The sequence below is a fragment of the Spodoptera frugiperda genome, chromosome 27 (genome assembly GCF_023101765.2).
Source record: "Spodoptera frugiperda isolate SF20-4 chromosome 27, AGI-APGP_CSIRO_Sfru_2.0, whole genome shotgun sequence".
In the NCBI taxonomy this organism is placed as follows: domain Eukaryota; kingdom Metazoa; phylum Arthropoda; class Insecta; order Lepidoptera; family Noctuidae; genus Spodoptera; species Spodoptera frugiperda.
The window spans coordinates 4,170,606-4,187,208 of NC_064238.1; the positions used below are offsets into that span (position 1 = coordinate 4,170,606).

The 16,603-nt window shown below is 35.3% G+C and overlaps 3 protein-coding genes across 8 annotated transcripts in view; 2 read left to right on the forward strand and 1 right to left on the reverse strand.

The window, feature by feature from the left end:
• Nucleotides 1–1,775, forward strand: part of LOC118263348 (mucin-5AC) — a 136,479-nt gene extending 134,704 nt beyond the window's left edge. For all 6 annotated transcript variants that reach the window (XM_050705672.1, XM_050705673.1, XM_050705671.1 and 3 more), the window contains one exon: nt 29–1,775. In XM_050705672.1, the coding sequence (XP_050561629.1) occupies nt 29–1,228 (1,200 nt within the window). In that variant the 3' untranslated portion in view covers nt 1,229–1,775. The remainder of the gene's footprint in view (nt 1–28) is intronic.
• Nucleotides 1,776–6,176: 4,401 nt separating this feature from the next.
• Nucleotides 6,177–10,017, forward strand: LOC118263785 (signal peptidase complex subunit 3). Its single transcript, XM_050705459.1, is given in 7 exon segments — nt 6,177–6,416; nt 6,730–6,918; nt 7,427–7,543; nt 7,912–8,016; nt 8,651–8,819; nt 8,890–9,156; nt 9,447–10,017. Coding segments are annotated over 7 exon segments (1,023 nt in total). The 5' UTR covers nt 6,177–6,370; the 3' UTR covers nt 9,577–10,017.
• A 73-nt stretch (nt 10,018–10,090) lies between these two features.
• Nucleotides 10,091–15,611, reverse strand: LOC118263388 (FGFR1 oncogene partner 2 homolog). Its single transcript, XM_035575336.2, has 5 exons — nt 15,443–15,611; nt 15,233–15,367; nt 13,524–13,775; nt 13,129–13,257; nt 10,091–13,037 (listed from the first exon to the last, which is right to left on the reverse strand). The coding sequence occupies exons 2-5, from the start codon at nt 15,365–15,367 to the stop codon at nt 12,924–12,926; spliced, it is 630 nt and encodes a 209-aa protein (XP_035431229.1). The 5' UTR covers nt 15,443–15,611; the 3' UTR covers nt 10,091–12,923.
• Nucleotides 15,612–16,603: the final 992 nt, after the last annotated feature.

Genomic DNA, 16,603 nt, shown 5'->3' on the forward strand with positions numbered 1-16,603 from the left:
TTTCTAATAATATTTTTTTTACTTCCAGGTTGGACGTGTCAAAAACACTCGTATAATTACAGTAACTTCTACAATTGAAAAGCGTATAGAACCCACGCAGGCAATCAACTCGCAAAGTTCTCTCAACGAACCGTTGACAGAAAACATATTAGCGACAGCATCTCCTTATGAAAAGGACCATAATCTCTTAGACTCAAGTATAGCTACTCTCCCCGCGATAACATTATCTTCAGACATGGAAACACCGCCGCTAGAAACTGTTACAGAAACATTCAGCACGACTCAGCACATGTTGAAAACTCATATTTTACCCGTAGTGAAAGACGTAAACTTGACTAGTAGCTTAACTTTCATTCAAACTTATGAAGTTACTCGATTCGTAACTGCAACTAAAACGTTACCTCCTATGGACTTCTTCCAATTTATACCGAGCAAAACTCTTAAAGAATTTAACAGTCGTCTGGATGAAGCTGGTTCCGAATTACATCTGGAGTTAGACTTTGGTGATAGCAATGAAGACGAAGACGGAGTACCAAGGCGCGTGTTCCCACCGGATCTAGACCTCGCTAACATTGGATCAGACTTTGACCTTACTGAAGTTGACAAATATAGAATGCAAGAAAATCATCTGAGACTTAAGAAGGCTCATGGTCAAAACAAAGCTAACCACGTAACTGAATCACCCAACCCACCCACTCCCGCATTAACTCCAGAACAGGCACAACAACTTGCTCTCTTGAGACTCCTGAATCCTGCAGCGGCTGCTCAAATTCCTGATGTTGTAACCACATCTAAACCTGTAATCAAATACGAAACTATTTATGAGTCTCACGTGATTCCAGTGTATGATGGCAAGACGACAGTTCAAAGTACCATTTCTAGGCCTGTAGCGACAATAACCAAAACGGAATACGAAATCGGAACCAGCAGTTTGCCCGCGTTGCCTTTACAAACACTTAACCCACTTAACCCACTGTTCCCGCAGCAATTCTCGGTAATTTCAACACCAGTCGTTGTGAACACAGAGGTTACAGCTACAAATAGTCAAGTATTGAAATTAACGTTTGGTGCGAAGACAGTATACACCACTCTATTCACCACCCAAGTTGTGCCAACCGTATTGACGTCATACGTGACGTCATCGATCCCGGTGCAACCGACCGCTGCACCGCCTGCCTACCCTGGATTCTACCAGCCGCCATTCGCACCCTTCCCCTACGTAGGATAAGTAAACCAGTAAATATTGTAAAGAAAATCAATAAGTGCGGACTATAAGTTAAAAATTGTGTTCAGCAGTGTATGTGATGATAACACGTAACTTTTGCACGAGAAACGAAACTTTAAACTGTGAATGCGTTGTTGTAGTGCACGTGATAAACTGTATTGCGAGTAGGTGAACAGTAAACAGTGCAAAAGCAGCAGAACGGTGGGATTTATAGCCTTTGTGGAAACATGAAAACTCTGGAGTTGTATTTCTTATAAAGTTTTGTGAGCCCGGCGCTGTGCGATGCGTTCGCTGGCAAACCGTACGTGGAGGTAATGTTTACCTGTAATAGAGATAACTAATGTAACGCAATTTACTTCGTACTCAGTAATTGCTTTGTAAATAATTATTATTTATAAATAGTACTCTTGTACATAACTGTACCTAAACCTACCTATAGCTATAGTTGTAGATAGCTTCCATAATGTATTTTATAATATTTTGTACAATACATGTATTGCTTAGAATAAGTGGGTTCTATACTATTAAACAAATAAATAAATAAAATATGTCTGTCTATAACTTATTTAAACCTTCTAAGACTTAGGAATGATCTGATAAACCTTGAATAGAACACAACACATCGTAGGTATGGTGGTGCGCACTTGAGCTGGTTACAAAGACGTTCTGGGTTCGATTCCCAGGTTGATTAAAATAACATTCTATACTCATACTATATTATATATCTAAATACTGCTCTAATAGGCATATTTCATATGTTTAATTGCCAAAATTGGAATAGGGCTAAAAGTTAACAGCTTACTGTACAAAAACTCCTATCTAATACAACTGGCAAAACGTATTCCAATCCAGACTTCTAGAGACTAATATTTTACTAAGTTGAAAGGTTTATTTCCCATGATATCTTAATTAAACCCGTTCCCTACTAAGTAGGGCGCTGAAAGAAACAAAGAGGCCTCTAAGTTATGAAACTAAGATTAATGAAAGCCGTTTTGTGTACTTCATAAGTTAATCTAGAATTTAAAATGGTCTGGGAAAAGTACTAAATTCTGCCTATATTAAATACTTGAGAATGAAATGGTTTTTGTGCTCATAAATTTATGCACATAGTATGTACGTCCTTTCACAACGTCTCGCCTTTTATCCCCGAAGGGGTAGGCAGAGGTGCACATTTCGGCACGTAATACCGCTATACAATGTAACCCACTTTTCACCATTTTGTGTTTATAAGTCCCATGTAATAGGGGGTGAGCCTATTGCCATATACCGGGCACATTTCCAGACTCCGTGCTACCACTGAGAAATTTTCGAAAAACCGAAAAAAGCCCAGTGATTCTTCGCCCGGCCCGGGAATCGAACCCGAGACCCCTTGCCCGGCAGTCGCACTTGCAACCACTCGGCCAACGAGGCAGTCAATGTACGTCCTTTTTTATAGAATAAGCCGATAAACGAGCAGACGGATCACCTGATGGTAAACAATGAGTATGATGAGTAAGTATGGAATAGTTTTGCAATTATAGAATAAATAGGATGACGATAAAACTAAATATTGGCTCAAAATCGTACTTACAAGTAGCAAGACAAGTGACTGAGACGTCTGAGGTTGTTTCAGCATTTCTTCTCAGAGTAGTCGGTACGAAATTCCGGCCCCATCAGTAGCTTAATTAAAGTAACAGTGCAGTTTACGAGAATAAACAATCATTTTCTAGCGAAAAATCTATTGTTTTACTTCTACCAACATTATAAGATACTAGCAAACTCGGCGAACTCCGTTTCGCCACCAATGATTTTCCCTGTTTTCCTGCTTGTCTCTTAATTTTTTCCTGAATTTTCTTTTCTATAAACCTCACGGAGCCCGAGACCTTTCCAACGAATGCAAAACCGTGCAAATCGGTTCGTGCATTCTGGAGTTATAGCGTCAGGAAGGAAAACCCGACTTATTTTTATATAATAGATTAGACTGCATTGGTGATGTGGCTGAGCAACCGGCTGCTGTGCAAAGTGTAGCGTGTTCGATTCCCGCACGAAGCAACTATTTGTGTGATCCACAAATAGTTGTTTCGGATCTGAGTGTCATATGTGAACTTGTCATTGTAAACGCACCCACGACACAAGAGAAAGTCCTAGTATGGGGCAAGGTATTTAAAAAAGATAAAATAATAAACAAAACATAAACTTTAACAACAACAAAGTATACTGCCAAAAATTTCACACACGAAGCATCTTCTAATAGCCCACAATAAATTTCAGAAGACTGATAGTTATACAAGTCGTAACACAAGCGTTTAATCAATTACATTATACAAGTAAAAGATTCCATACAAGCTACGAAACTGCTGTCTAAATAACAAGGTTATCAATATTAAGTGTAGATGCTAAAATAGGGTGAAATGTGATAGGTATACGTGTACGTATGTGCCCAAATATATGGTAGTTAATAGACATGTTTCACTATTCATAATAGCTATTCTATTCTACATTTCTAAGGCAGTTGTCCCACCGGCAACGATGAACGAGTAACGAGTAGAGCTAGAACTAGAAACGAGTTAAGCGAGACGTGGCGAGCGAGTGTGTAGTTCTGATATTTGTGTAGCTCGGCTATAAGCGAGTGTGCGAGTGAGGCGGGCGATTACTCGCACTGCGATACGCACTGTAGAGAAATGACCATTGGTTGCTCGCTCGGCGTGAGTTTTAATCGCTTGGCGAGTGTCGCCGAGCGAGTGTTATCTTTCATAGCTCTTGTCGCTCAGCGACAAACTAGTGAAGCGAGCACTCGCCGGCAGTGTGAACAGTCAGCGATCAACTATTTGTATATGCATCTCTTTTGTTTACACGGAAAGTATATCTATTGTACGTTTCTTGAGCGAGAAAATAGCCGATAGTTAGTCGTTCACTCGCCGTTGGTGGGACAACTGCCTAAGTATACTTGGCTCTCATGACAGAGGGCTGCCGATGAAGGCTTATTGTCTGCATGTCATGTTATCGGGTTTCGAGTCCTCGTACCTTTGTCAGTAATCTGTCCATACCTTTCATGTGGGCCTATATGTGTTGTTATTGTTTTTGTGTTTACAACTGAAAGCTTATTGTTTTCAAAATTCAGTGTTAAAGACGTCATTAGTTAATAACTATTATAATGGTAAGTAATACGATATGATCTTCAAACCTTTAAGAAAAGAGCGTACTTCTTTTTCAAAAAGTGTAAAAGTCCGTTACTACTCTGGTTTAGCGGGTGTCCAAGGGCGGCCCTGATCATTTACCATTAGGTAACCTGTGTGGTTTGCCCCCTATTCCATAAAAAGGGCGCTTTTAAAATAATACTTGCGCTCCATCATCCATGTAACAAATAGATATTCAGCTAAATCTATATAAGTGAGACCATATCTTTTAGCAAAAGGCCTAATAAATGAAGAAGACAAATGTTATCTACCACAGCGTTACATATAAATTAATATATTCTATTGTAACTGTAAACTTGTCCAGAACAATACCAGTGAAACTGTGAAACAAAACCTCAAGTAAATAAATTGTGTGACCGTGTTATTCTTATCCTTTTAGAGGCTGGTGAGTAGTGACCATGTATGTCTTGCTGTTGGCGGGAAGTATACCTAAAGCTTGCACCTCTCAGCCTGTGTCAGACGGACACGAAGAGCCTCCACAATACCAAGTGCAAATACACACTGCACACTCGAATCCCAGACTAAAGGTTCATTGCAAACTTTCAACGTCAAAGTATTTTCTTCTGAAGTATGTAAAGTCATTAGGTTTAAGATTTATTTTGAACTGAGTTAAATGAGTGAAGCAGCAAAACGCACTAGGAGGAACATAAGTATCTACAGATAATCTTAGGGAAATCTTACACGCTTGTCAATAAACGTTAAGTTTATTACATCTCTCATTTAACGAACATTTTAATGCAGCTTAACCAATTACTAAACAGTAAATTTTGAGATTTACTCACTTTTTGTGATCTATATCTACTGACTCCGAAATGCATTTTTTTAAGTTGAAAAATCATCCAATGACTTCTCCCGCCTTGGGCGAGGCGAGAGGGAGTGTCAGACTCTGACTGACTAAAAACCACCCGTTCCTACTCCTGCTTTTCGAGCCAGAGCTCCGGTAAACTCGCTAAATGCTATTGGATTTTTACGCATTGGTAGAAACGCATTACATACCGAAACAAACTGATATGTTTGTGTATTACGTAGATACAGTAAGTATTTCTCAAATGTATCTAATCATTTAGTATTTTATGTACCTATTGACTGTTGATACAAAAAGGAAAAAAATGTATCTGTTTCCCAAACTATTCTGGTGAAAATCTGTGCGAGTGTAGGTATTCGGTTTCAGAGCTCGCTGATTGAACGAGGTTAGATGAAATCGGCTTATCGTCCGCCGATGGTGGAAGGGAACGGGGAATAATTTCATTTTGGCATGCACCGGCCGCGCGGCTGGCCTCGCTTCCCGACTGTCATGTTAATTGACAATGAGGCTTTTATATGAAGAACTCTTTTCGGTACCTAAGTAACAACATTCATCAGTACTTGGTGAGGTACGAAACCATCTTCAAGAATGATTACATCTACTCGTGAAAACCTGCATAACATTCGTTTAATGATTTTGCTGTTAATCACAACGCAAGCCGTCATAAACGGACTGATAGACAGACACCTTTTTATAGTAAGTTATAAAGAAATATGATACGCAGAAAATAGATAAAGGTGAGTTCCAATTTTGGGAATTAAATTAAATCTGTACGCTATACGTCAGCAAGTGGGTGTACCTATTGCTTCTAAATACCACAAACAAAGGATAAAAAATGTGTAATAATCAAGATAGGTTAAAAGAAATCAATATCTTATCTTAAAAATCAGTCCTAATTTACCGGATATTTTGAATGCATGTACTTTATATAGCGATGATAATGCTAGCAAAGATTAAAATTGTTTTGATAAGACAATCATTCTACGTAAAGCGATTCTCCCCGATAAACAATATACAGCAATGTGAAGAAATAATTAATTCAAGTGATAATTGACAGTTTCGTATTATTATGATTTGAAAATAAAGTGTGTTTATTGTGCTCAGAAGAAACTATAAATCTCAAAGTCTATTGGATCTAGTTGAGAACTCAACACAAAGTGAAAGATGTCCAGATATTATTATTTTATTTCATTGTGCATTATATTGGCATGTAAGTTTCCTTACTAATTTCTTTATAATGATATTCTACTACTCATACTACACAATAATTAAAACGCGAGGGAGCACACACACGACGCAGCGATTCTTCTATTACAAAAGAGTTCAAGTGATCACTCCATCATCATCGTCGTCGTGTCAAAAACTTCTGCAATTCCATCGTTTCTAGGCTATTCTATCTATCATTGTTTCATCCACGATCGAAATACAACTTTAAAAACTAATAGGCAAAGAACTTCGAACATTTAATTACCTATCTATTATTTTATTTATTACCTAAGTATCTGTTTAATTTTCTAATGCAGGTGCAGTATCTATAACTGCAGAAGATGACAAAAATATAGAGGCGGAAGATGACCGCGAAGCCCGATGCTTCCAGTTTACTTGGCTAGGTCCCAGATGGAATAACAACAGTGTGTTTCTGAACGCTACGTGCCAGGATGCGACAAGGCTGTCTGAGGGGGTGCCTTGCACCGAACCGCTCGTTGTCTCCTGTAAGTTTATGAAATATAGCCCCTATTACGCTGATAGCTTAACATTGTAAAATGTACTCTGTTTTATACAATTTTAGATATATTTTGTACTTGCTAATCCAAATAGCTTTGTTCGATTACAAATCTTAAGACGTAGATAAGTAATTTATCCAAGTAAAATGCTATGAATCACTTTAATCATAATTTAGGGACTTTTTTTAGAAACAATTATTAACAGTCTTAAGTATTCGTGAGTGTACAACGTCCGTAGATATATTATTAAAACTATCATGCAGGAGATAATGTTCAATGAGAGTGAAAGGAGCATGTTACTCAAAATTAAACAAAAATCCTCTGGATATAGATTGTTCCGCTAATCTCTGAAATGTCTGGACCGATTTTAACGGGACCTTTTTATTGGCATGTAGCTGATGTGCTAAGAAGTAGGTAACTTAGGCTAACAACAAATTCTGTCAGAAGTCATTACTCGTATTCTACAGCTAGTCTTTACTATCTTCGTATGTTTCAGATGACGGATCATGGCCGGACGTGCATTATATTTGGAGGAACCACAGGGGAAATGCTTCTTGCGTTCTAGCCAATAATGACGTTTGTGTACAGTACACTCATTATTTCGATGGAGTCGGTAAGAAAGAAATTTCAGAGACGTCACTCGCCAATTTTTTTGAGTGAATTAACATTTGACCTGTCAGCACTATTTGTTACGATTTCAAAATACTTTATACAACTGTAGTCACTGTTCGCCAACTTTCATGTCGTAGAAGTGAGCCTACTACCATTTATTAGACAAATAAAATTTTATATTGCAATAGTGCAAACCTATTGTTACTGAAAGTTTTCAAAGAACCGAAAATATCCCGATAGTACTTACTCCTCGGTAGGTACCTAGATACTCGACAAGTCAGCAAATACAGCAGGATTTAGACAAATTTAATTCCAAATACAATCTAATTGTTGTCAGAATAACAAACATATTGTTTTTTCAAATTACAGTTGATAATTCGACGTACATGTGTACAAGAGCTGTGGATAGCAACGGGCAAGCAATATCAAGAGGCTGTTACGAACAAAGAAACGGCAGTTTTGTCACCCGAGCTTGCTTCTGCCGATCCATACCTGGAGGTGTACCTTGTAACAACGCCTTTCTTTCAAATATAAGCACATTATTTGTCTTCTTCGTGGCTATACTTATTATATTTAAGTCAGATTTCATTAATAAAAGTGTATAAAAAATATACTTACTCTTCTATATTTTTATTATTAAATGGCTTTTTATTAATTTATTTCCTATTAGAAACTGTAAAAACAATTATAATAAGCCTGGCTTACTAATTCCAAAATAAATTAAAACCCAGAAAACAAGAGACAACTAAAAACTATTGGTAACTCAGTGCAATTACTTGATACCCTTTCACACAACTACAAAAAAATAAACAAAAACGTTTATCTTTAGATACCTAATCTGCGCCAATAAATTAAGAAAAAACTGGAACAGATGTTTCATAATTTTAAATGATATTAAAATATAGAACACCAACGTTTAAAAAAAGTAATCGTAGATGAAAGCTATTCTCGACTCGACAAATATCCGAACGAAAATGAACACTCACCCCACTGTCACTGACAAGTGACGTGTCCTATCTGTCAAATAAACAGCAACGTCAATCAAACAACATTTTAAAAACGCCTATTGCAGTGGTTTTCTATGCCACCGCTGCATATTTTTAAGAAGAAAGTTAACTAAAATATAGCTCTAAAATGTATTCTGTGTTAACAAGAGGAAACGCAATACTTACGTACACGCTAAGTGTATTAGCATGTCTAACCTTTCTGTGCTTTTTATCCACATTAACCGTGGATTATAGGACTGCTGCACAAATGAACACAGTAAAAGTAGTCGTGTGAGTATTCCGAACAGTTGTTGTGGTTATATTTCAATTTGTTGATAGTAATTCACAATGGTGCTTACAGTAAGAACGTGCCAGACTATGGAGCATCAAGGGAAAGAAATGATCTTGGTTTCCTCACTTTCGATCTCAAGACGGACCTCTCTCACCTGTTCAACTGGAACGTGAAGCAGTTGTTCCTCTACCTCACGGCTGAATACATCACACCAAACAATGAATTAAACCAGGTTGTTCTGTGGGACAAAATCATCCTCAGAGGGGAAAATGCTATCTTAGATTTCAAGAACATGAACACGAAATACTATTTCTGGGATGATGGCAATGGCTTGAAGTAAGTTTTAATTCAATGTATATTACTAATGTTGTTTCATCTCATTTATAATAATTAGGATGTTCATCTACACTTTTCAACATATTTAAAATTACCCAATGTCCATTTTTATTTTACCTTTTCCTGTTACCCTCCTGAACACCAAGAAAATAGAATTCAATATTTACTTACTGTTTTTTTTTAACTACTACTCCTTTCACAAATTTTATGTTATCTGTTACCAGTGCTGTCACACTTATATATCTTATATGATTCTTATTAGATTTAAAATTCTTATTTGTTTATTACAGGGGTCACAGCAACGTTACTCTAACTCTATCATGGAACATCATCCCCAACGCAGGTCTGCTGCCAAACATCCAGGCTCTCGGTCAACACTCCTTCAAGTTCCCCACAGATTATACTCAAACAAGAGTATGATCCATAAGTTACATTTGAATATTGCAGTTTGCATAGCTGGGGGTTCAGATAGAGTTGTGTTATAATAAGATTGTCTAATATACTGCTTTGTCACATCTGTGGGTTTTATTTATTACTTTCTTATTAACATTGTACATATTGAAACTTTATTATAGCAACTTGTAGAAAATTTAGATTGACTGTGTAACCATGACTTAATTTTTGCCTAATTAAATATTGTATCTGTGGGGTGGACAAAAGTGAACAGTGAAGTGAACTCAGCCAGGATTGTACCATAATAATAAAATATATAAAGTGCTAATTTAAAGAAATAGTAGTTGTTAATCAATTTCCAAAATATGTGTAGCATTACATTAATAGTTATGGTAAATTTGTGACTCATTACATTCTTAACTATTAAGATTGAAAAAATATTTGTTAATAATAAAGTGATAATCGATATTTGTGTATTTTTTTTAATCATCAATACCTGTAACAGTAAGGAAGAGCACAGAAGATATTTGTAATAAAAGAATTATTAGTTTTTATATCATATAATTATCAATTACATTTTTAATTAAACATACATTAATCATTTTGCTCTACAGTGTTGTTCTACAGCAGAAAAAACTAGTGACCCCTACCATTGCTCATAACAGAGGTATCTATGTATGTCTTCGAAACATTACGCCAATTTTATCGGCATTGCCAGATATGAAACAATTACAAGTCTCAAGTGGACTGGATTTATCACACAGATTTTTCATAAATTGTCTCTAACTAAAGATTTTAGCACATTACATAAAGGTTCCACAAGAAACCATCTAGGTTTAACAAAATAGGAGGTATAATTCCCAATAATGAGGTATAATATAAATGCATATCAACTAAGCAGAAACATTATTCTAAACTTTTTTCAACTACATGTGTTTTTAAGTTTAAAACCTCATACAAGCGTGTACATTTAAGAAACATACAATATAGGTATTTGAATTATAATATTTTCTATATATTCTGGAGCCATATAATGAGGACCCTTAAAATATAATTTAACATCTAATTAACTGTAAAAATAGTTTTTAACAAAGATCTATTTCCTTCCAAAATTCATTTATCATAAATTTTACTAAGGTTATATTAATATTGATTTTAATAATGGTGTTTTAAACCTGATTGTTCAGTTAATGAATGTAAATAAAACAATTTACTAACATTTTGCTATTTGTGCAAGTGGGTGTGTCGGCACAGTGACCATAAACATAAGATACAAACACAAGTAAGCACTCCTAAATTTATCTTAACAAGGTTACTTATTAACTACTTAAAGGAAATAAGAACTCAACATTATCCTTAAAATTTTCATTGGTGATTGGTTAAATTGTCCTATAAACGAAGTAAACCACACAACCAGGTAAAGGGAAAATCAAGTCGTAGGTTTATATAATAACAATTTTATTCATCTCTAATATCTAAGAACATTATAAATCTCATAAATGAACCTTGTCATATCTCAAATTATTGCATCGAATGTATCCTGTAGATGAGTAAATATTATATTATTCTATATTACTTTCCAATGAAATGCAAGACAAGCACAGCTACCCTATTGTACACTAAAGTAATGATCATGAAGTGAGCCTGAGTCAACGAAGATACCTTACATGTAAAACAGTTCTTAGTGTATTGCTTGTATTTGCCTCTGGCATTAAGAATTTACGAAGTTCCCTACAAAGAATCATCTACAACTTCTACCATTATGCTAACATTCAAAGCTGATCCCGCTAAATTACATGAAAAAATATTGCATATACTTTAATGATAAACACTATTGCAATCAATTTGCACACTCAACAATCATAACAGATGATGCAGGTTACTTTCTATTTTAACTATGATTCAACAACATGAACTAAAACATAAACCCCTATGCAGTGTTAGGTATACAGTATTAGACCTGCTCAATGAATTGACTAGTAAACATGTGATTAGGTAATGATAATATAATACTCAATTTAACCCTCCTATATATCTTTCTGCAGGACATCAAGGAGGTCGTAAGAGCAGTGACAAATAAAAGTTACAATTTCTTTAATTCTAAATGTAATTCGAGAATTCTAATATCATGCTAAACAAAGTACATTTACTAGAATTTAAAACATAACTATGGTAGGTATATGACGAGTATTACAAACAAATGATAGATTATATTATGGTTTGAGATAAATATATTTCATTAAACTTTATTCAAATTAAAAGGTGACCAACCACACATGCCATGATGTTGCAAGCTTTATATTACAATAAGAAGATGTCTAATATTATATGAATTAAAACAAATGAAGTTATGTATTATTATCATCAATTAGTCTAATAAGTGGTTGAGTGTTTAGTGAAGCACAGTGAATGAAACATTCTACAACTTAACAGCGCAATACTAAAGATCACAGTTTCTGCCATATCAAGTGATTTGGTTACACAAAATGGCATTATCATTATAGACGTTGTGTGAACACGATACAATCTATTTATAGATATAACATGAGCTCTAACTGGAAACGCCATTTAAATATATTCCTATTTTATAATATTTAACATCAAATACAACCAAAGGATAAACCAAATGTTTTAATAGCTACATTGTAGTTCTTCGCTGTATTTAATTTGTAACACTCACATTTTTAAAATAAATGTGAATCTGAAAGGTACGTATGTCAAAAGACCTAAGATCCAAAACCTGTGAGTAACAATAAAATACAAGTTGTATACTGGAACGGTGACTGTTGTTAGCAAATCAATACAACCCTGCCGGCACATCTGACATTAATCCGATTCATCATCTCATTTGCAACATTGATGCACCTCATAACGTGGACAGTAAGTACTAGTCGAAGTGGATGATATTCTGCTAGTCATATCACAGCAAGTACGTCACAGTTGTATCACAACTGCCTTACAATCAGCCCAATCACGTATTAAGATTACTTACTGTTATGAAATCCGGGCCACAATGCCCAATAGTTACGTAGGATACCATAAGACAATTATTGTCACTAAATTCGAATGCATACCGACGTCATAACCGTCACGACACATCCAAACTTAGATTTGGACAATATAATATTAAAGTCATCTACACATAATTTCATTGGTACTGGATTATAACTTCTGAGGGACTTTGGACACATGAGTTACGTAGTTTTCTTAAGTAAATATGTACACACTATTGAGTACAAGAGTCCGTGCTGTTAGGGTTTCAAATGTGCGGACAGGAGGTGTGTTGTCTACCTATGAGAGTGTCGCGGCGAGGCGGCGATTCCAGGGCCGCCAGCGCCGTGCGTTCACAGGCGGCAGGGCTCGAGCACGGACCGTCACGCGCCAGACAGTGGCGGCCCATCTGTCTGCACGTCCTTGTCCTCCGTGAGCGGGACACACGGACGGTCTGACCCGTATCTCCTTGACAGATCGAGCATTTCTCTCAAACCCTGAAATGACATGAAGCTGAATTATTTTCTGCAACAAAATAACAATAAGGCAACCAAAATCAATCTAGTTACATAGATATTATTCATTCACCTTATTTTCTGTAATGAGCCTTTGGTAGAGTTCCTCTTCTTTCCTCGCATCACTATTTTCATCCAAAGTGACGGCTTTGTACATAATACTTGTCATCTCGTTAATTCTTTCAGCTTGTTGCCGGATCAACTGTAATTAAAAGCCAAGGAATTATTCATTTGTTTGCTTTGTACAAAGTGGACAAATAAAATAAGGCTACAAATTAGAGACAGCTAATTAAGTAATAATCCATACTCGAAATATATAAATACACATTAACATTTTACTACAATGATTATATTTAGTTCATCGGCCTTACAAAATGTGTGGGAGTAAAGTATGTAGTACTTTTGCCTACTTGTTTATCTAATTATAAATAACCCATAGGTATTGGAAAATAGATTAATTCCACCTACCTCCTGCTGCTTTTCATTGATAGCATTTGTAAAATCTATCCGTGACTCCCATACTCTTTTCTCAGTGTGCTGTCGGTACTTGGACATGATGAGTTCCAATGCTCGTCTGTGATCTTCCAGAGCTGCCCTCAGCTCACCATTCTCACGTTGTACATCCCTCATCAGACGTGACTCCCGCTCAATACTGCCAATGAGAGCCCCACGTGGTCTCTCACGAGAGGCCTCATTCAAAGTATCAACTTCTTCTTTATACTGAAATTTTATTTAAATATTTTGCATAATTGAATATGACAGATTGACAGATTATAGTACCTATATGATCCTGTAAAAATATATATCGCACCTTTGGTAAGGCAAGGGCCAGTGCTAATATTAATAATTTTAAGGTTTTTATAGATTTTTATAGACACTTTGGCATATTTAACTCATTTTCGGATATTTTAGCACTTGTGTTACCATACTGTGTGATACATTCATGGAATATAAAATCTACAACCTGCATAGTATTTATTATGTTTTACTTTATGTTTAGAATAATAATTTCCTCCCATATATGTGTCATTACAACATAAATAGACATTATTAAATAAGATTCTAATTATAAACATGTACCTATTTTACTTTCAAAGTAAATAACAGGAAAAGCTATTGATTTATTATATTATTTACATAAGACTTTTAAAGTTTCCGAATTGTATACTGAAGTAATAGTTTGTTTTTGTATTAAAAATCTAAGTTTATTTTCTGTCAAATGGTTGAGCACTTGAATGAAAAAGTCTAATTAGAATTAATTATAAGAGAAACAAGCTCAACATTAGCATTTTAGAATCAATTTCGTATGTTCGTGAAAAATATTGCTTATTCTATGGGCTGATTTTTTAATCAACAGATAATTCTTAGCTGTAGAATAAAATTTACATTGGACAGTTTTTAGTATAAATAAATTGACAAATATTCAAACATATTCTACTGAAAAAAATATCTAGAGTTGGAAAAATCAGCACTAAGAGATCAATGAAAGTGGTTGTTGAGTAACCATCAATTTATGTTTGTTATTTTACCATGAAAGTACTGGAGATGTGGCAACCAGCCAAAGTTGTCCAATGAGAAACTTAATACATAACATGTATGTAAGTATATAGCCTACTATATTGTACTGACAACTTGCCAGCTCATCTTTTTAAATCTATCATGGTACACCTTTCACTAACATGCCTAAGGCGATCCACATACCTCCATAATTATACAGACAGTCAATATTTTTGAATGAATTTGAATATCTATAGGGTAAGGTAGAAGATATTATCCTTAAATGATAACATAATAATGTCAATAACATGTAAATGTATGTAAAAATCTTCAAACTATGAATTTTAAAATAGGTTAGCCGTTCAATTTATATCATTCTAAACATTTTGGTGATAAATACTAGGCTCTGTATGTTGGATGTTGATCACATTTCAGCTAATCCAGGAGGTGGCTAATTGACTTATGTGAAAGCCAACTGTTTACACAACATAAGAAAAACAAACCACAAGGTCATGGAACTCTTTTCAAAATATGTTTACATCACATTTAGATCCTGTTAGTACTAATAGTACTCGTAATGATGATTACTTAAAAGATCTCGTCCTAATAATTAGATATTCAGACAATAGACAAGAGCGAGCGTCACAGTTCTGTACTCGTATCACATTCCAACAACCTACCTGTTTCATCGTATGTATTTGTCGGTAAGCAGTTTGAGTTTCGGTTAGCAAAGCATCAGCTTCAGTCTCGCGCTCTTTGAGACGTCCCGCAAGTCGTTTAGCATCCAAAATTATTTGCTGTATGGTCAGTGACATCTGAAAAAGCCAGCAATGTAGAAAACTCACAACAGACCACTTCAAAAATCGATTTTAAAACAGAACTGCACCAACCCTGATATCCACACAAAATTGTCACACGAATAACGTTTCATCTAAGCAAATTCAAACGATAAATTTAAACAAAACACCGATTTATATGTAAAACTAAAAGACGCATATCAGCTGTTTCGTGATTAGAGTACAGCAGCCATTAGCTTTCATTTCATTTGTGGCGGAGTATTATCTTTCCAAATATAAAGATACAAGTTAGAGCGAGACGCCATTAGACATCTGAGCTTGGCTTGTAGGTTTATGGTGTTACAGAAAAGAGACAAAACATTTTCTGAACAGTTCACAAATCAGAGCGATTATATTGTGACATGACCTTGATCACAGAGAATCGAAGAAGGTTTAGTGTTGCAACAGTGGAAAATTGTGTTGTCATATTCAATTATTCAGATTTTATTTTCATTTTTACGTTGCCCTGATATAACTAATTAAATATTATTGGTGAATACTTTCTAATCGTATATTTCACCTGCGATTCGAGTGGCAAGAAATGCTAGGTTACTATAGCGATACTTTACCTGCTATCTGGGAACTTGTAAACCCAAGATCCAAAAAGTAATGTGGATTTGAACTTACCTACTATAGGTACCCACTTCCTTCTTAGAAATAGAGGACTTCTTCTGTAGCCCCCTATGTTCTGCCATAGCTATAAATTCTTTTTATTAAAAATTAACTAGCTAAGAATAGGTGACTGATTTAGCACTGTGTGCTCAAAATCTCATGTTGATTATATTTCGCCTAGTCCCATAGTACCTACTACCTACATAGCATACAAATGACTACTTAGTTCCAAATATGTCCTTTGATAGAAATTATGTATGTATGACTAACATGTTGCCCATCCTACAAACTGTCTTTTTACAAAGTCGGCCATACATCACACCCAGACCCAAAATAAAAATTTATGGATGATACATAGAATTGTCTCAGACCAACCAGCAGTTTAGCCGGTTATCCGCCCACTGAACTGCGCCAATCGTGCAGTCTATAAATAAGGTAAAATCAGGTATGTAAATAAAAATGTACCTCAATAAAATACTTTATTTTTCTTATCAGAATCATAATCATGCTATTAAATGTTAACTTTTAATTACGTTAATTAGTAACATTGACTATGAAGGCACACATTTTATCTAATACATTTTATTATAAGAACAAACAAAC